We start from the raw sequence: 20072 nt of genomic DNA on the forward strand, positions 1-20072 counted from the left end.
TAAAAGAACTTTATCTAAATCATAATTATAAACTATATTAAATTATATAGTCCCTCAGGGATTGATAAAATGACTTCAAACAAGTCTGTAAACTTTAAAAGAACGCAAATCCACTAGTCAAGTTCCTATCTCTTAAAGCAAAAGTGCAACCCTTGCAATTCAATAACTAAATTTATAGTTGTAAATTTTATTTTATTTTATTCTATTTGTTTCGTTCGATTCAACCAAAGCATCAACCAATTATTTACCTTTTGGATTTGGGAAAAAAGGATTATTGCTCTTTAAGAAATAAAGTCACAAATTGGATTTTGTCCATGGACATGAATATTTTAAATCAATTTAAAACATGCTTGGCATCTTTCCCCATTGATGTTCTTTTGAGTTAGAATTTTAGTTCTATATTTTTAATCTTAAATTACATTTATATATTGCAATCAATTTTGACAAAATTTGTTCACATTTGAATATCTAAACATAAGATTTAAGGGAGAAAAAACTAAAACTAAACTATTAAAATCATCATGTATTCCTTATTAATACATGATCTGAAAAATTAAGAAATTATTGGTTCAATCCACCATGATCGCATACCTAAAATTTAACATTCTACGAGTTTTTTAGAACTTAAACGTTATAGGATCGACCAGGTTGTCCAGTCAAAGTATATATGCTCACAAATATAAAAGTTTTATGTACAAAAAAACTCAAAGCGATTAAAATGACATTTTAAGGAATATTTGAAAGAAACAGACTGCAGATGCAATGCATGACATATTTTGCATGTTGCACGTAAATATTTAATATAAATATTCGTTTGGATGGAAAAGGACAAACCATTTGTCAATGAGCATTATTGCAATGGCAGGATTCTGGCAGATCTGATGCTTGGGCTGCAAGGTTCAATTTAAATAAAGAAAAGAAATGCCAAGCCATTCAGAACATTAAGATTGAAATCTCATATGTTCCAAAATCAGTTAAAACTAAGCATAAAATAATATGCATAAACATAAACAGCGTCATAACATCGCAGATTTCATAGGAGCAAGCCGAAGAATCGGCATAGAGTTTCCTAGGTCAAATCATGTCCAGATTAAAAAACTCCTAATAGAACATACAAAAGGGCCATATCTGAGCTACACTACAATCAACTTTTCAATATTCTGTTTAACAATAGATCCTATATAGGTTTATGCAATTTCCTTTCACCATCTTCGTTCGCTGGGCCATCGTGCTCATAAATAGAAAATTGGTACCTTTCAAAGAGATACAAATCATCTTCTGACCTTGGCATCTTTAAGCCACTTTAGAATAATCAACGGATTCAAAGAGATACAAGCCGGTAAGCATTTCGGAGTAGAGCGTTCAAACTGTGCTTTGGATGTGTGTTATCTACTGTCTGGAAATTTCGCTTCATAGCTTGGAATGTCCTGAAGATACGAAAGAAATTTATAAGACTTCTAATTAGGAAAATATTAGGATAATTCGACTGGTCATCATTCTATCAGAAGGAACATATTAGTAAAAAGATAGTAAGTAGTAAGTTCATTTACTAAGTTCATTAGAGCTTTTGGTTATAGGTAGTAGTAGAGCGAGTGGGGTTGAGAGGTAAAAAATTGTTGGATTTCCTGTGGGAAATTTAGGGAGGTAGCCCTCTCGAAAGACTACGGTATATCATAGTTTCTTCGATAGTATTGCAATATTAATTTCTATCTTTTAGGTGCTCTTTATAGTTCTTGTGTTTTCTTGTTAGGTGGTATTGACAAAATTCGATAAAAGAGTTTGGGACAATGACCAAAGATTTACCATGAAAGTTGCACCAATCATTTTCCCCGCAAACCATCTTCCATTAAGGGCACGTTGGGCTTCCATTGCAGACTCCGATTTTTCAAACCTCAAATATACAAAACCGGCACTATTCCTGTCCATAAAGAAGTAATGAACACACAATGTTTGAGAAAATAAGGAGTTAAAAACTAGGTCAAATTGCAAAATCTACTCTTGGAGTACGATGGTAGTTGTAATTACACTCAAATTTTTAATTGTAAAAGTTGAGCGCTTAAATTTATATAAGTGCTAAGATGGGACCCTTAAACTTACAATAGTTGTAGAAATTTGACTTCCAAATGAAAAGGTTTGAGGGTGTAATTGCAACTATCAACCATACCATCGTAAGTTTCAGGGTCAAATTTCTACAACTATTGTAAGTATGAAGGTCCAATATTAATATTTGTGTAAGTTTGAGAGCTCAATTTTTACAAATAGACATTTGAGAATGTAATTGCAACCATCCCTATACCTAGAGGGTGAGTTTTGCAATTGGCCCTAAAAACTATGTGCAGTAGCTTCATGAACTTTAAGTCCTAAACTTACCTGTCAACATATATATGTTTCAATTTTCCGAACCTAGAGCATTCCTCTTCAACGTCATCTCGGATATCCAGATCGAAAGTTGGTTCCGACTGCCAAACATAAGGGTAACAAGTTAAACTTAGACGTAAACAGAATATTTAACATATACCTTTAGAATGCTGAAGCATACCTCAGCTGTAGGATCAAACATATTCTTCAACAGTAGACATTCACTTGGAGTACCAACACCAAGTAAATTGGCAGTGACGGGGGGAACCTGAACGCCTGCACCAAGTCCAGGAAAAGCAGGAAAGGCGGCCAAAGAAGTACCAACACTAAGGGATGGGATAGTTGCACCACCAAGGATCGGTGCCGGCATAGTAGCACCTGTGTTATTTACAACATGTGTACCTAGAGAACCAGCAATGCTGCAAAGAGAACAGATATAAGACCAACATGCAAATTTCAAATGACCTTTTTATTGAAAATCTCCAAATGATAATAAGCTCAACAAAGACAAACCTAGATGCGGCACCAGTACGGTCCAGCTTCTGCATCAGGGATGCTCTAGAACTAGCGTTTAAAGACTGAAAAATTAAAAACATATTTGTTAACGTAGAGGCTAAAGTACACAGAACTCTTAATCAAAGGTTTCAACCAGAAACTTTCAAAATCTATAGGATAACTGTAAAAGAGGATAGATGATATAGAAAGTAGTTACTATCACACATTACCTCGTAAGTTTTTACATTCAGAGGTTTAGAGTACACTTCCCAATGAAAGAAAAAAAAGAGGTAACTAATATTACCACGGCCAATGACCATAAATAAATCATGAAGCCTGTGAGATTAGTGTAAAAAAAGAAATCAAGAGTTAATGCTAAGCCTTTAGATTCTGATATTACTTTTACCTTTATTTGAATTGGACAACTTAAGCCCCGCCCCCTAAGAGGCGCCCCATTAGGCTAAGCACTCAATCTTGACAAACACTTGCCTTGCCCAAAGGTCTGCATGTTTGAACCTTCGGGAGAGCTCAAAAAGGAAGACACTTAAATCCTTAATATCTCTGATGCTTGGCCCACGTTCAGGCACAAGCTAAAAAGGATAGAACTTTGTTTCCTTAAATATTTCTCTTAGAATAGAACTGTGTTTTAAAAAAACCAAAAATACTTCTTGATATCTCTGATGCTTGGCCCTTGAGACGAAGATGGAGTTAAAAAGTGAGGGCGGGAAAGACTGAATTTACTTAAATATTTCTCTAAGAAATAAGAATAGAACTTTGTGTTAAAAATAAAGATTAAAAAATAACACATACCAAGATAGAAAGACCAACCTTGATTCTCTAATGGTCCATTCAAATAAGAACGACTAAAACAAATGAAATGATATTAAAGAATAATAATAATAAATAAAATGGAGTAAGAAAGAGCTGAGAGGCATACTTTTTGACGGATGATGTCCACAAAATTGGGTATATAAACATTAACAAAGCAGAAAGGACGAAAAACAGAGAAATAAATATGAATGTATTCTTCCAAGTTTCAAATGGTAATAGAAGCAATGGATGAAAGATTTTTACAGCATGAAATAAATCCGTCAACTCACTGAACTTTCTTGGTGATTCTTTTAAGATGCAGTATAATTTTGCTTCAGTTATTAGATAGACAGAGGAACAAATACAGAAGATTTATTTACCAAGCCACCGCCGTCTTCCTCATCAAGGTCTCCTGTACTTGCTCCAACATCTTGCAAACCAGGCTGATCTGTGACTGTAGACACCTGTATAACAAGATAACAAAATATTATCAGAAATATGGTATCTAACAAGATACCAAACATAAAAATATATATATTTGAGCCTCTCTCTAACCCTCGAAACATCCTGATATTCTGTTTCCCCCATAGAACCCAAAGAACAGCACACGCCTCAGCCATCCATTAAAAACACCCTTTCTCCTAAAAAGAGGAGGAACTCACTGATCATATAACTAGTAGTAGTAACCATATGACGTGCATTTGAGAATCCAAACATTTGAAAAAAAATCATCCTACACAGCTCTCACAAAGTCACAGTGCCCAAGAATATGATCCATGTCTTTCTCCGCCTTTCGATAAAGAATACAACAAAATGAGCCAACAAGCGAGAGCAACTTCCAGGCAAGACGATCCATCATGTTAGTATGACCATGTAAAACTTGCCACGTAAAGAATTTTACTTTTCTTGAAAACTTAATCTTCCAAAGCACCGAAAAAACCAATAAACATATTTTACTATTTAGTGAAAAGAGCATTTAAAGAAAACCTTGCCATATTTTTACTAGCTTTTCGGCTGCCTATCTGTTTGTTATTTTCCACTTCTCTTTCAACAACATAATTTTTAGTATTAGAATACTAAATGTTGCTATCAACTTGTCAGTAATCAAATCTAACACCCACAGAGAGAAAACTTCAATATTGCTTAATCAGATAACCAAAGAAGAAGAAGACTGTGACAACAAATACAAAAAACAAGAAGACGACAAGATTCAGGTGTTTGGAACCCTTGAAAATTTAAGTAATCAGAACCTACGAGATCTCTCCCAAGAAGAAGAAAGTGAAGAAGTTCACGACGAGGTTAGAGCATTTGCAGCCATTGAAAATTGAAGCGATCAAAACCTTCAAAGTCTACACCTTGTCTATTTGTCAGGCTAACCACTTAACAAAAGGCCCACTTTTTTGAAGAAGAATATAAAATGCATTAGAAAATGACAACGAACTTACTCTCAAAGCTCTTCAAACGAAAAGATTAAACTGAGATGTGTTTAGCCAAAGGAGTTAGTGGTCCGACTACTAAAAACATCACTTTTTTATCTTATAAAATATTTAGCCTATGGGCCCCAAAAGTTCACAACTCCCTAAACTTCATAGCTCCTAACTCTGCACCATTCCACTCCTTCCACATACCCCCTGTCCCTTAACATGCCAATTCACTCCATTGAAGAACTCTAAATCCTTACAAATGAGAAGAACACTCCCACAGCTAGGAGATTAGCATTTGACTGCTATTCAACACCACGGAAAAGAGCATACCAAGTATGCTAGCAAAAAAATTAGCACATAAGAATAGATGCACGTGAAATTTGTCTCTCTAAAAAAGAATACGTGCACATGAAAACAGAATGAATATGCATCACCTTTATCGTTCGACCAGCAATCTCAAGTTGTCCATTCAAACTCAGTGCATTTCTAGCATCTTCAAGACGTGTGAACTGCAGCCAAACAGTTCTGATTAGGGTTATGCCCTAACATTACTGTGCCCCTCTCGAAGAATAAAATAACCTCTAGATATATTACCTGAATAAAACCAAAACCCTTGCAATGGCCAGATTCATCAACGGGCATCTGGACCAGTTCCACAGTGCCAAAAGCTCCAAAAACCTGGAAGTAGAGGAAGGATCGTTTTATAATATTACAATGTCAACATTTTAACAACAGACGAAAAAAAAAAACTGAATTTTGCAGCACATGGCAATTAACATAAAAGAGTTGATTCAAGAAATCATAAGCCACCAAGAATTATTACTACTGCATAACGATTGTATTATGTCCCATGACAATTACAAACCTGACGAAGGTTATCTTCAGTTATGTTGGGGTGCAGATTGCCAACATATAACCTTCTGGCACCACCAGAGTAGGGGCCCATTGCTCCACCCGGTCCACCAGCTGCGGAAGTTGATTGAACCTGGTTTTTCTCAGCTTCAGATGGCTTTACCATCACAGGCTGACTAAGCAAGAGCTGGCCGGAAAGTGCTATAGCCATGGGCACAGACATTGCATCCACAAATTCAACATACCTGCACATATTTGTATGATACTAAACCGAAGGAAAACAAAGGATAAATTACATATACATAGAAGAAGCCAAGTTCTCTCATAACAAGCTTAAGGTGTAGAAGTCACCCTTATACACTAACACCTTATCATCCAACATCCACACAGAAAAGGTCATTGTAAATTCCAATGGTCCTTTTGACATGGTAAAAAAAAACATTTATTCTCAAGACCCTAACCAATAGCCCCAACGAGCCATTTACTAAGGAATCAAGGATACCCCAATCACTCAATTGAAAATGTCAATGCCCTCTCACAACGTCAGAGAAACAAAATCATATTTTTATCCCCACATAATTAAATTCCTTATGAACAACTACAAGACTTGATAAATGTCCATTCAACCTATATTTTAAATTCCATGAGACATTACCATCCATTTTACCTAGTACTTCCAAGTTCGAACTTTATCTCTTGGAGAATGAGCACAACCGGATTCAAGTTATTGACTCCCTTATTCCTCGAGCCCTTAATCCCCTCACATGTCACCTCATTACCTTTGTAAAGAACTACAGAAGTTTTCACCTCATCCAAAAATGAGTCTTTCCCATAAATTACCTATCAAATTAAGTTCCATGTCCCCAAAACCTAATGTTTCTCTGCCACATTGATACAGAAACCCTACTGTTTCTCTTTTGGAGTTCCTACTATAAATAGGTCCAACCTATCCCAATGTATTTGCCATCATACTCCAGTAAGAACGAAGAAACCCTGGATCACCCCTTTATCCGATGTTTTTCACCTATAGTGCCTAGTGCTGCACTTTGTCTAAATTTAGCATGGATTTTTGCCTTCCTCTAAAGGGGGATTTGAAGGGCAAAGCCAAGGTTCATGAAATTGGGCAGTTCTTGCCTCTTTCGGTTGATATGGAACAAAAGAAACCAGGGTTTTCTTTTCTTTTTCTTTTTTGGTGGTGGTGGTGTGGGTGGGGGGGAATAAAAGGGTCTCGAAGGATTTTTTTTTTTCTTTTTGCAATAATGTTCATTACATTACTTTTTGGCAATCCTCAAACCACAAAAATTTCTTTTGTGATTATTGCACTTTTGAAAGGCTCTCCTTTTGTAGTTTTGAATCAGGGTTTTCTCCACCTACACTCGTAAGCTGATTTGTTCCCCCTTCTTCTGTCAATTATACAGAATCTACAATTTATGCTTCTTTGCTCGTCTTATAAAAAAGAATATACTTATTTGCTCTTCTTATAAAATATATACACATACATATTGATTATTTCCTTTCTTGTATTATATATTTTATTGTATTGGTTTTATTATATTAGCCAAATTTATTTTTTCCTTCTTTGTAATGGGTTGTTCTTCTATTAATAAAATCATTCTCCCTGAAAATTATATTATTTTGGCAATATATTCTTCTTGTTCGGGAGAAGACTCAAAGTTCTATCACATTTGTCTTAAACATTCATTGAACTTTGAAAAAGCAATGGCATTTGATTCAAGACAATAATCAAAATATGAAATACAGGTTGACGTGAATCAAAAGTGTTTGAACTCCAATTAACCGTAAACATCATCAAGCACATTAATCTTACCCAACGCCTTTAGAACGTCGTGAATTACGATCCATTATGAGGCGTACATCTCGCACCTGTAAGTTGAGTCCCATGAATTAGAGAGATTCATCATGTACGAAATTAGTAACATCAAATGAAAAGAAAAATTGGACAGCAATGACTTGCCTGGCTGATGACTTTTTTTAGCTATGGATATAACTTATAAAGCTCAATTTCTATTAATAAATAATAAATGAAAGAAAGAGAGAGAGAGAGAGAGAGATTTTCCAGGCTGATGGCTTTCATCTCTAGCTAAGAAACTCAACTTTCCTTGAGAATAAATTAGAAATAATTTATAAATATTGGGGGGGGAGAGATTTCTATAGATACAAGGAACTTATCGACAAGAATAAGTTATCTTGGGTACAGCTTGAACCAACCAAAAGAGCACCAAACACATTTTTCAAAAGTTTTCATCAGCCTATCATATAGACCAATTGGAAAGATCCTTCATCAACCAGTAGATTACTACAAAAAAACATGACGAGTTCCCCAAGTTCCTAGAAGTCCCAATACCCACCAAGCATGAATTCTAACAATTGGTCTGTTGTCTGTATACACTCAATATAATCTTATCATATACCACAAAGAATCATGCTGTAGGGGGTGCTATCACATTGAACCCCAAATTCCACACACAAAAGCATACTTATCAGAGACAACCAATTTCTTATACCATACATGAGATGTTACTTGGCATTGGCAAAAAGACTGATGTATAATTTCTATGGATAATCTGGATTAATTGTATGTTGTACCATGCAATATAGTAGTTCAACAAAAGAAAATGCAGTTAAACTTCCCACAGAATAGGACAATACGAATAAAATAAAGCAACTTAGTTTGATCAATACTAACATTCTATCCTTAGAGAAGTTTAAAAGGGCTGAAAATGTGATAGAAATAATTTGACGAGCATACAAACCTTACCAGCCCTGGAGAAGAACTCGTACACATCTCTTTCAGTTGCCTTTAAACTTATCTGGCCAAGCCATGCAAAAAATGTCAGTTGACAAGACATTATTAAATATATGCAATAAGTACTAAAATGAAATTTGATTGTTCTTATGAAAATATATTTTTTCATAAAAAGAAAAATATGCAATAAGAAAAAGAAAGATTGGAATTTCTCTGTCCCAATAGAAGGTTCACCTGATAGGCAAATACAGTCCTCTGATCCCTTTCAGGATCAGCTTCTGGTTCAGCTGTTTCGTCCTTTTTATCTTTATATCTTCTATGGGGTGGAGAAAAAACATTGGTCAGAGACATCCTTTGTTATTAGCTAGCAAAATTATAACCACAACCTTCAGATGCATAATTAAGTCATGGGAGAGAGACCACCCATAAGTGAACTAAAAAGAACTCTATTTAAAAGGGTGAAGAAACACACGTTGAAATAAATAAACAATACAATGAGATAGTTACACCCTTAAATTATGGCAACAGTAGAACAATCCAGAACATGTATTTTTCCACTTTTTATGAAAAGCTTATAAAATTAAAAAGTTCCCTACGCATTTTAATAGGTAAGAAACAACCGAGAGATATGAAAAATCCCAAAGATGGGACATACTGGTAGTACTTGATTGCATAGTTAAGAATCAGGCCAAAATAGTCATACAATGGATTGACCACAGATTTTGTACCTTCCATAAATAATAAAATCTTAAATGACAACAGCGTCATCAAGTTGAATTGATGCAGTAGCAAAGAACCTAATTGCATTAACACAGAACACGTTAAAAGTTTGTACTCCAGAGAAAAGGATTAACCACACAAAAAGTGAAAGAAATAATTATTGCAGTCTTATATTTGTACAATATTACATATAAAGCATCAACTGAAGTATTCAAGGGAAGGGGCGTAAATTCAATCGCAGTAACTGATATTGGTGATAATGAATGACTTGTTCATGTTCTCAAAACTAATAGTTAAAGATATGCAAGATTTTTGGAAATTCAACTTAGAAAAAACTTCAGTAATTTAAAATAAATGAAAGTATCTGAAGGTGTACAAAAAACAATTGCAAGCAATGGTTGCCAAAAATAAAATCGTTCAAATTACTATAAATTCTCCAAAACAATTATTCCAACACCTAAATTAAACGTTAACAAAATAATTTCATGTATGATGAGAATCCAGTAGCCACTGAATATTGAATTTCCCACAAGCATCAGAAGATGGAATTCATCTCTTAAGTAAAGCCCACAACTCCCTCACCAGCATTTCTGCAACAGAATAGATAAAAAATTAAATCTTCAACTTCAACGTGGTGATGGTGAAAATAAGTCACGTCACCGCCATTAAATATGACCTCCATTACTGAAACACAGAAAGCTCCAAAGCAAACTTCATAGTTGTTCTGCAGGGACACTGGAAATGGATTGAATTCCTCTGCCATTAAAATTGCTACCAGCAGGCAGTCTTGCCCATCTAAGGTTTCCTAATTACTAATCTTTATGAGAAATTCGAGAAAACCAGAAAACTGTTACTGTACACACTTATAAACTATGAAGACGAATTTCCAACTATCAATTTTATTTTACCCAAGGATGTCATCATGGGGGTAGTTCCATTTATCAACATTGTAAAACTTAGTTGGGAAAAAAATAGGCAAAACCTTGTGAATGACAAGTTCTTCTGGATGTCATACAGTACCCAATTGAGGTTCACTTCAATGGATAATGATTAACAATAAAATAACCAAGTATGTCCTTAGAAGACAATATATCACGATGGCAATTGAAGACGCAGGTTTTCTCAGACCACAACAAAAACTCCTAGTGACATGGTTCTCTCGTTGGCTATACCTTAACCTACCATTCACCTTCCAAAACGAGGGCATCATTTTTTTGGTTTTATGGTTTTGGATCTCATGAAAATCTATATTCACAATGGATGATGTATGGAAATAAGAAGAAGAGATCCGATCATTAGACAGAACTTACAGCTGCCCAAGGACTGAAATCCATAAGTTTATTCCTCAAAGCAATTAAACTGTTAAATGACTAGTGCATACTGATCATTTCATGATCATACGACGCCATACAAGAGTTTGTTTTTCAATCCTGAAGAAGCATTATCTACCATCATTTAGAATGCCCATGCACCATGTCTAATCTAAATCTAAATCAAAATGTGTATCAAAGCAGCACAACAATGTCAATAATCCATTGACATAACATGAAATTAAATTACTCGGTGAAAGAGTTTTCAGTTTCAACATTAGACAGTGAAAGTAATTATAGGAACGCAAATAATCTTTTGGTTCTCTCTACTTCTAATACCAAAAAACATGGTACAAAAATATAAATGTACAAAATACCTGCCATCTCTGCCTCGCTCTCTAGACTCTCTCTCCTTTTCTCTTTCCCTGAGTTCATTGTCTCGACTCCTCTCTCTTATGCCATCATCCCGATCACTGCGATGTCTTTCTGAACGACTTCTACTTCGACGTGACTGTTCTCTTTCCCTATTCCTTTCACCATCTCTACCCCGTCTATCACGATCGTGAGAACGTTCTTTATCTCTGTCCACATCCCTGTCCTTACTGCTTCTCTCTTCCCGATTCCCTTCTCTGTCCTCTTTTCCCCTATTTTCCTTACTGCTTCGATGCCTATCACGGTCTCTCTCTCTGGACCTAGACCGATGCCGGGAAGAAGTCCTATCTCTATGCCGATCTCGATCACGTGACTCATCATCCGATTTCAAATGCTTTGACCTATGTTCCCCATCATCTTTACCATCACTCTTATATTTTGAACTTCGACTATGATGCTTATCTCCAGATTTCATTTCTCCATCACCGCCATTGGCAGTTTCCTTCACTTTTTGTCCCTCGGGATTTTCAACTGTTTTCTCCAAATAATCATACTCGTCAAAATCCATAACTACTGTCTCTAAAGCGAATTATGCAACATACAGCAGCTAAACAGTGTCCACTAAACTGCAAAAAAACTGCAACAACAAAAATTAGTAAACAAATAAACAATCCTAGTTCTCTAGAGCTTCACGACCATAAACCAACTCCATAACACAATTATCTTCCAGCTAAACAAGAAACTCCAGTCAACTTGCTAATCCTAATCGCAAACTCACCGAATAGAAAATAAAATACAGTAATTCAAAAACTAAAGCTGCGCTGAAACTGAAGCCCTAATTACGAACAGAGAAAATCAGTCCTTCAGTTCTCAATGTCAAACAATTCATTACACTTCGCTACCATTCTCGAATGCTAACTGGAAGCAATAGTTTCATAGAAACGTTGAATTACCTCGATAGCGCGAAAAAAAATTTGAGCTACGCTCACCAGCTGCAGCCTCCAGGTGATTGGTAAAGACCCGCAGAAGGAGGATGATAAACTGGCTGGATTGTTGTGGTGCTTCCGCTGCTGGGTCACAGTTCCTTTTGAGGTACGCTGCGGAGAAGAATTTGGGTTCTGGTTTACCGTGGACGTGGAGCGTGTAATTGTGTAAAGCCCATTAGCCCAATAAGATTAACTGCCCTTTTGCCCGATTGTAGTCTATGTTTTTGTTTTAGCTCTCAATCTCATATTCGGTCTTAAATTTGTTTATTTATATAGAATTTTTTTTGAGAGGTTTTTTAAAAAATATAACAAATCGATAAAATATTTATAATGTATAGAACAATTTCTAAAATAAAAAAATTCACAGATACACAATAAAAAAATATAAAAAATATTTAAGCAAATACCCGATAAATCGACTACGTGTACCTACTCCGTAATTTTTCTTCTAAATGATCACGATACTATCAAATGTTGAAATCACTTTTGAACACGTGAAATTAAGAAAAAAATTATGTGCGTGTTACAAAATATTGAAATTATTTCTAAACATATTTTTAATCATTTTAAAAAATAGTTTCGATAGTATAAAAATTGCATTTAAAAGACTAAAAAGTAATATTAAATAAAATGTAAGCTTTTATAAGTGCATATTAAGGTGATGGATGGATGAGAGGAAAGAGAGCAAAAAAGAAGAGCAAACGATAGAGAATTAGAGCACTCATTTGACAAAAAACACAAAAGGACGTTTGGGTACAAAATATCTGGCTTATTGTAGTATGTGTTTGAGCACTTGCAAATATAACAAAAAAAAATGATAACAAAGTTTATGTCACTACATTTTATAAATTACAAAAGTAGTAAATTTAAAAGAAGATAACCCTTTGATAGTTATCTAATGGTCAGATGTCACTAATTTTACCATATTTGCAATATGCAAAAAAATAAGTGTGATATGCAGATTTTTTCTAAATATTTTTGTCATCTGATACAGTTTCTCTTATTATAATATATGTTATATCATGTTTATTTTTTCACTGTTATTTTTTGGCATATATACTAGGTATATGAAATACCACTTTTAAAAATCATAGTTCGAGTTGTATCTTCCATTGATTTATACAAACTAGTTCATTACTAGTTGGGATGTATGTCTTCCACAATTTTATATTATAACATGTTTGGTAGAAGTTGATAGGTAATTTAATTAAAATTTGTAATTAGATTGCTCCTTTAATAAATTTAATTACAATTTTCATGTATGACTATCGACAAGTAGATGAAATAATTTTGCATGTATTCTAAAAAATATTTGGAAATACTTAGAAAAATGTTTGTTCGTAAATTCATTTTCATTTAAACACTTTTGTTAAAAACTTATTAAAATAAAAACACGATATGTTCTAAAAGTTTTTTTTTAAGTATTTGTATATACAAGTTCATTTTGTGTGTTATATACACTAGAGAATGTTTTTATTAAAATCGTTCAAGATTGATGGGTGTAGACCATTGTGGTTGCTAGAGTTGGTTGTGAAAGTTTGTTGGTAGAGTCGTGGAAGGTGGTGGTAATAAATTTGCTAGTGGATTCACTAGAGGTGGTGGTTGGTGATTGGCCGGCAATGATCATCGAAGATGGTGTCTTAAAGTTGGTAGAACGAATTTTCCAACTTTTGAAACAAATACCCGTATGGTCAAAGAATAACAATGACACGTGGGTGATTTTTAATCAAAATCCTAATCATCTTGCCCTAAACAAAAGTTTAATGTTATCGTCCAATCTACCCTTAGCCCATACTACGGGTGTTCGCGGTTCAGTTTGAAGCTGAAATCGCATCAAACAAAAGAATGGAAAAAAATTATCATCCAAAACCGCTCACCCGTGTCAAACCGAATTGAAAACGATTGATTGTATATAAATAAAATCGGATTGAAATCGAACCGCTTGTGCATAAATATTATAATCGAAGTCAAAGTGCATAAATATTGTTCTGCATTTAGTTATTGGATATCAGGCTTTAGTGGCACTCGGAGTGTAGCACTGACTCCGAGTGCCACTGGGTTGAAAACTTCTACTTTTAGTTACGTATATATATATATTTAAAAAATAAAGTGGTTCAGTTCAATTTTAGAATTGGTTTAATTTTTTAAACTGAATCAAACCGTATAAGAAGCACTATCAATTTTAATAAAATCGAACCAAACCACGTGCATACAATTTGGTTCGATTTCAATTAGATGGGAGTTTGGTTAGTTTTTTAACTGTTTTTTTAACCCCTACCCCATACATGTCCAAAGTCTTTTGTATCACAAGGAGTGGAGCAATTCCTCCATATGGGTCATCCTTACCAAAATTCCTATTGACGAGGTTATATGGAAATTAGAAAAGGGGAAGAAAGAAAAAGAGCCTCAAGCCTTCATTAGCAGCTGCCCGACCCACCCCGGTTGCAAACCTCTTCGCCGGCTACAACATACCACGAGCGACGGCGGGCCTAAATTCTTCTGGATTTCGACAACCTCATACCCTGTGAGCTCCTGTGTTGACGGCAGTACCCACGAAACCCAACCGAGGTAACTGCGTTAGCTTCGTCGGTGTACTCTTTTTTTTTTTTTACGGTGAGTCTCTTCTTCTTCACCGCTCTTTAGTTTGCGAATGCAGCACCAGCAGCGTTTTCTTTTACTACTCTCGAAGTATTCGATTAAGGTTCTTTTAAGTATTAACATATTTCGAACCCTTTTGGACCCGAGTTAAATTATGTTAGATTATTCTTTCACACGCTGAAGCTATCTGTTTGTAGTATTGGACGGATTTGAAGTGGTTGATTAAAGTTTATGGTGGATTATGAGTAAAAATATTCACCATGAAGACACGAGCAATCTCTCGGTGTCTCTTAGTAGTTATTGAAGTTTATAGCAGCGTTCTAACACCTATACGCTGTTTCTATTGTTTAGGCTTATATGCTGTTGAGGCTTCGTTCAAGGTTTTGGATTTTGGATTGAGAACAATAAATTTTCCGTCCAGGTAAGCAGTTTCCACATACCTTTCAAAATATAAAATTGACAAAATTGTGTTTTAAAAAATGTTGGAAGTATGTTGTGAACATTTGAAAATACGTTTGTATGATTTGAGGATTGACCAAAATTGTTTTGTTTGTTTCTAATGGTTTTTGCTAAATGAAAGTATAGACTATTTCAAACGACTTTTTTGGAAGCGTTTTGAAATTAAAAGTATGTTTCAGTTCAGTCCACTTATGAAAGTTTGAATGGTTAGATTTGATGAATTTTCAAATGAAATTGCTAATTGAAACTAAATGCTTTGTTTCAAATGCTTGTTTAAGATTTCTGATTGATACAAAATGGTTATTCGGATACGCCAAGATTTTGTTTTGAAAATTGTTTGCTTCTTTTTGTAGTCATAGCAAATTGATTGATTGAAATTATGTGAGACGACACATTTTGTGGTTTGGCATTCCTTTGGAATGAAGATTCATGTGTGTTGCACTCATGACTCATATGACCTCACATATAAGTAATTGAATGTTTTGGTCTATTGCTAATGGACTTCTCTAATTGAATGAATGAATAACTGGTGTTACTAATGAGTAACCACATATGTCTCAATTATGCATCTTTTCTACTCTGATAATCAAAAGTATTGATTGATTGAAAATTCCGTCTAGTCCAAAGTATTGAATGTATTGAAATATTTGCTGTTTTATTTAAGGGCTGAACAAAGTTTTGCTTGTTTAAAGGTATTACAAGTTTATTCGAATGTTTTGGTTTTATTGGAACTACTATATGAAAATTTTAGATCGAGACATTTAGTTTTAAAAGCTTATTTGATTGAAGGATTTTGGTTTTAAAAGCATTTTCTGTAACAAAGTTTTCACTGAAAGTTTAGCAAGGATTTATATTTTTGTTACAAAAATTTGAAAGAAAAAAAAAGAATTTTGAAGCTTGGTATTGGAATTGCTTGTTAAGTATTTTTTTACTCATTTCTGTTTCTCCAAAATGTTTTCAGATGAAGGATCAGGTGACAGTTGTGAAAGAAGCAAAGTTTGGCCTTGATGCTTTTGTTTTAAGGATTTGTTAGATTATCTTAAAAGTCGTTTTTGCTGAATCATATAAGTTGTTATACTGTGCGAAGATTATGTCTTTGCATTATAGTTTGTTATAGCTTTGTTGAACAATACAGGCCGTTACACTGTTGAAACACTATTGTAGCGCAAATATCATAATCTATCTTATTCAGAGTAACAATTAAGCTGTTTGATAGAGTTTCGAGCAACTGGCAAATCATATAATAAATTGTATGTTTATTTGTCTATTTCACATTGATTTTGTAATGGATTGATAGTAAGCATGTTTTGTACCCTGTTGCAGTGGTGTTGTCGAACTCTTGCTCTAAAATGGTGATCACTTCTACACTTGGCACTCCTCATATTGGTAAGTCCACTTTTCTCTTTCTCATAATATATCTTTTTTTTTCTTTTGTTCAAGTATCATTTTGGTCCTCATTGAAACTTGTTTCATTCTAGGTATAATTTGTCTTCCTCAGTCCAAGGAGCCATACCACGTTCTACAGTACAACACAACAAGATTAAATAAATCCAGTCTCTTTCAGAGACTGCACACAAGGGTACTTTCTACTCATTTCAAACTTAAAATTTGATTGCTATTACAGTCTGATCTTTCAATTTCTGTTTGTTACTTTAGATTTCCAAAAGGAGTGGACATCATCTCTATGCTGGGAGAATGGGCTTTAACCATGCTGCATTGGAACAAAATTATCAGCAACCGAGCTTTAATGATGAATTGCCTCCAGAACCTTTCTTCTTGAGTCTGATTAAAGAAACCTTTTGGTAATCTTTCCCACCTCTTTCTCCCATCTTAATCATGAATGTTGGACGTTGAAAATTAGAGCTGGTTTTAGTCCTACAATCACTTATTTGTATTACTGGAGGTATATTTTCCCTGTTCTGCTTATTCCAATGTGCCCATATCTGCGCTTTATCCGGTCACTAAAACGGTGTCGGATGGTTAGTTTTTTTTGTTCATTAAAAAAAAAAGTCTCATGAATGTTGGTCCATCTTGTTTTTGAATGGTTTTGTTTTGAACTTTAGGGGATTGAGATCATTGTTAATATTTCTGGTCGAGCAGCCTAGTCAACTGAAGTACATTGAATGGCCTAGCTTCCAAAGCACGGTACGAAGGCAAGATTATTATGTTAAATATTGCGCATGTGCATTGTCTTCTTGTAGTTGTAAGATTCATATTTGATAAAACACTTTAACTCATAATCCCAATTCACTTAATATTATCTCTGAACTTTGGCTTTTATTGTAATTTCAATCTAATTTGGTGCAGCTGAAGACTGCCACATTAGCTCTCGTTCTGGTTGCTCTGTTGATCGTAGCGCTCTCGTCAGTGGACTCAGCGCTCAGCTATGTTTTGACTTTAATTCTCAGAAGAACCTTATAATAAATGATGCTACTCTTCTCCTATTGGTCTATCAGTAGGTCAGAAATTTAACTTCTCTTTGCCATTTTTAAAATGATTACTCAGAGTGAAAGTTCTTGGTATGTTAATGTAGTTGGAGATGTTCTGAAATAGGTAATGCATAACTCTTTGAAATCGTGCAACTAGGAAAGTAGAGAATGTCATTTTCCACGTTTCTCACATACGTATACTTATGACCATCCCCATATGTATAAATAGGGTACAATCATAAGTAACAATGATACACTTCCCTTGTAATTAAGGCTCTTGTGGTGTAAGTGGTTTGGCCGGAACCATCTTACATAATAATAATTGAAAACTCGAACCCACAATTGGCACTTTAGTCCCCAAAACAAACCGTCTTCAACCCAAACGGACATGGCTTTCAGTCAGTTTGAGGTGTTTCTTTTTTGTTTGCTTCAAACTTTAGGAAAAAACACTTCCAAATAAATCTTAATTAAGAGCTTATATTAATTCACTTACGTAAGTTTAGATACTTGATTGGTAGAATTATAAATCATAATAGAGAGTTCAAAATGATACAACTATCAAAGTTTATATAGATTGACGTTTACCCAAAATTTAATTATATCTTATATTTTAACACCAAGTAATTCAAGATATTCTTTTGATCCATATAAAATTATTTAAGTATCAACCGTTCAATTGCGTCTCCAATTTATTAGGAAGAACATCAAGACATTACCGCTAACCTAAGCTTGATTTGACTCTTTTGATCATCGAACTAAGGTACATAGCTAGGGAGTAATTAAACTCGTTCGCAATCGAAGACTTAGTCAACCCACCTAAGTTTATGATCAAGGTCTGTTCTAGGGGAGGCTACCAAGATTCTACATTATTTGACCACTCAAACAAAATTTCTCTCAATCATTAAATCTTAATTAAAAAACGTCATATCCATGTCTAGAACTCTTGAAGAGTTGAAGTCCACATTTTTTTAGCTATTATAATTTCTTTTGGAAAATTACAAGTACTTTTAAAGTTTTCCATTAATTATAATTATAATTTCAAACATTTGACAATTAAAATTGAGTTGTAAAACTTTTATATATATGTGTGTTTGTGTTAAAATTTGACTATAAAACTTGTAATAGTAATAGTGGAAGAAATTGGATCAAGATAAAAAATTGAACTTTAAACTTATACAAATATTTCAATTCCTACCCTCTTGAGGATTCAATTTGAGCGAATTTGATGCACAATTGAAATTAATATCCATCTTTTACGGGTGGTTTTTACAATTTGCTCATTTTTTTTTATAATTGTAATGTAATTCTTTATTAAACAACAGATCAACCTGTGTAAAAATGCATTTAAGTTTCTCATTAGAAAGATATTAGAAAAAAAAGAATGCAATTAGAAATAGGGTAAAACAATTTGAATAACAAGCACTAAAATCAACTAATCATGAAAAGAAAAAGTAACTATATAACTCATTAGTCTAGTTGTGCCCATATTAGCATGTTTTATACAGGTTGGTGATCTCTTTCTGTCATGTTATGTGTTTTTCGAACAAGGCTGTCGATGGTCTCACTAGGTGGGTGGCAAAATACGGGGTACTTGACGGATTTGGACAAAGTGTACTTCCTAGCAGGGGTGATCATCGCTCGGTTAGTGTTGGTTTTTCCATCAAACCGTTTGGTTAGTTTGGTAAATATTTGAACCTAAAAAATTAGTAAAGCATGCTACGAAAGCTAAAGAATCTAGAATAAAGGATTAAACATGTTTTTGTATTATTGGAAAAACAAAGTTTAGAAGTTATACATTAATTTGAACTTCAAATTGTCCCTTGTTTCGTTGTTGTAGATCACCAACTTAGAATGAGTCTGTGGAAACTAGAATGTGAGTTTAAAACAACTAATTGAAAGAGTAATTTTTTTTTTTTTGGTGAGATTTGCTTAATTTACGCTAAATTTGAGCAAATGACGTTAAGAATTAATGAAAATTAATCCTCGCCTATTTATAAGCATTATCCATGTAAGCAATGCATGCAGTTAGTTAACAAGAATTTGATAATTCATTAAGTTTAATTTGAAGTGGAAACTTATCCTAATTTATACAAGATGAAAAGTTGGATAAACTCACTAAGTTGATGTTAGATTTTTTTCATTATCAAAATATTAAAAAATATTATATAATTATATGAAATTTGTAAATTAGTTAATTAATATCCAGTATTAAATTATTATTTTATTCAATAATCTCGATCAACTCTAATTGACTTAATTTGAATCCTCATTCAAAATTTCAATATTTAAATCTCATTTCTCTCTCAATATTATATTGTTAATAATATAGTGTCAATTGGAACCGTTCAAAATTTTCAATCACAATATTTTAAATTTAGTTATATTATAAGTTAGTAGGAGAATCTAATGGACCTAAGGATCATGTGAGCTTCAACAATATGAAATTAACCAGTTAAACTATTTTACCTAGTTAATCAACATTGTTAACTAAC

At 33.9% G+C, this 20072-nt stretch overlaps 2 protein-coding genes across 7 annotated transcripts; one reads left to right on the forward strand and one right to left on the reverse strand.

Moving 5' to 3' along the window:
• Positions 1 to 955: 955 nt before the first annotated feature.
• On the reverse strand, positions 956 to 12267 carry LOC101209872 (RNA-binding protein 39). Of its 4 annotated transcripts, none has more exons than XM_011660301.2 (14): positions 12062 to 12267; positions 11114 to 11745; positions 8941 to 9019; positions 8714 to 8770; positions 7768 to 7823; positions 5953 to 6184; positions 5682 to 5765; positions 5522 to 5596; positions 4044 to 4127; positions 2872 to 2936; positions 2540 to 2777; positions 2371 to 2459; positions 1804 to 1918; positions 956 to 1427 (listed from the first exon to the last, which is right to left on the reverse strand). In XM_011660301.2, the coding sequence occupies exons 2-14, from the start codon at positions 11674 to 11676 to the stop codon at positions 1386 to 1388; spliced, it is 1779 nt and encodes a 592-aa protein (XP_011658603.1). In that variant the 5' UTR covers positions 11677 to 11745; positions 12062 to 12267; the 3' UTR covers positions 956 to 1385. The 4 variants fall into 4 exon arrangements, with proteins under 4 accessions (XP_011658603.1, XP_011658601.1, XP_031744308.1 ...); XM_011660299.2 differs by having other exon boundaries at positions 8941 to 9022; XM_031888448.1 differs by having other exon boundaries at positions 8941 to 9022; positions 11114 to 11734; positions 12062 to 12218.
• A 2135-nt stretch (positions 12268 to 14402) lies between these two features.
• Positions 14403 to 17848, forward strand: LOC101211352. 3 transcript variants are annotated; one of them, XM_031888450.1, is made up of 7 exons: positions 14403 to 14662; positions 15044 to 15113; positions 16475 to 16537; positions 16630 to 16730; positions 16808 to 16953; positions 17215 to 17354; positions 17459 to 17848. In XM_031888450.1, exons 3-7 carry the CDS (start codon positions 16501 to 16503, stop codon positions 17608 to 17610), a joined length of 576 nt encoding a protein of 191 aa, XP_031744310.1. In that variant the 5' UTR covers positions 14403 to 14662; positions 15044 to 15113; positions 16475 to 16500; the 3' UTR covers positions 17611 to 17848. The 3 variants fall into 3 exon arrangements, with proteins under 3 accessions (XP_031744310.1, XP_011658604.1, XP_004144859.1); XM_011660302.2 differs by having other exon boundaries at positions 14407 to 14662; positions 17215 to 17304; XM_004144811.3 differs by having other exon boundaries at positions 14407 to 14662; positions 17215 to 17296.
• Positions 17849 to 20072: the final 2224 nt, after the last annotated feature.

Source organism: Cucumis sativus, chromosome 7 (genome assembly GCF_000004075.3).
Source record: "Cucumis sativus cultivar 9930 chromosome 7, Cucumber_9930_V3, whole genome shotgun sequence".
NCBI lineage: Eukaryota > Viridiplantae > Streptophyta > Magnoliopsida > Cucurbitales > Cucurbitaceae > Cucumis > Cucumis sativus.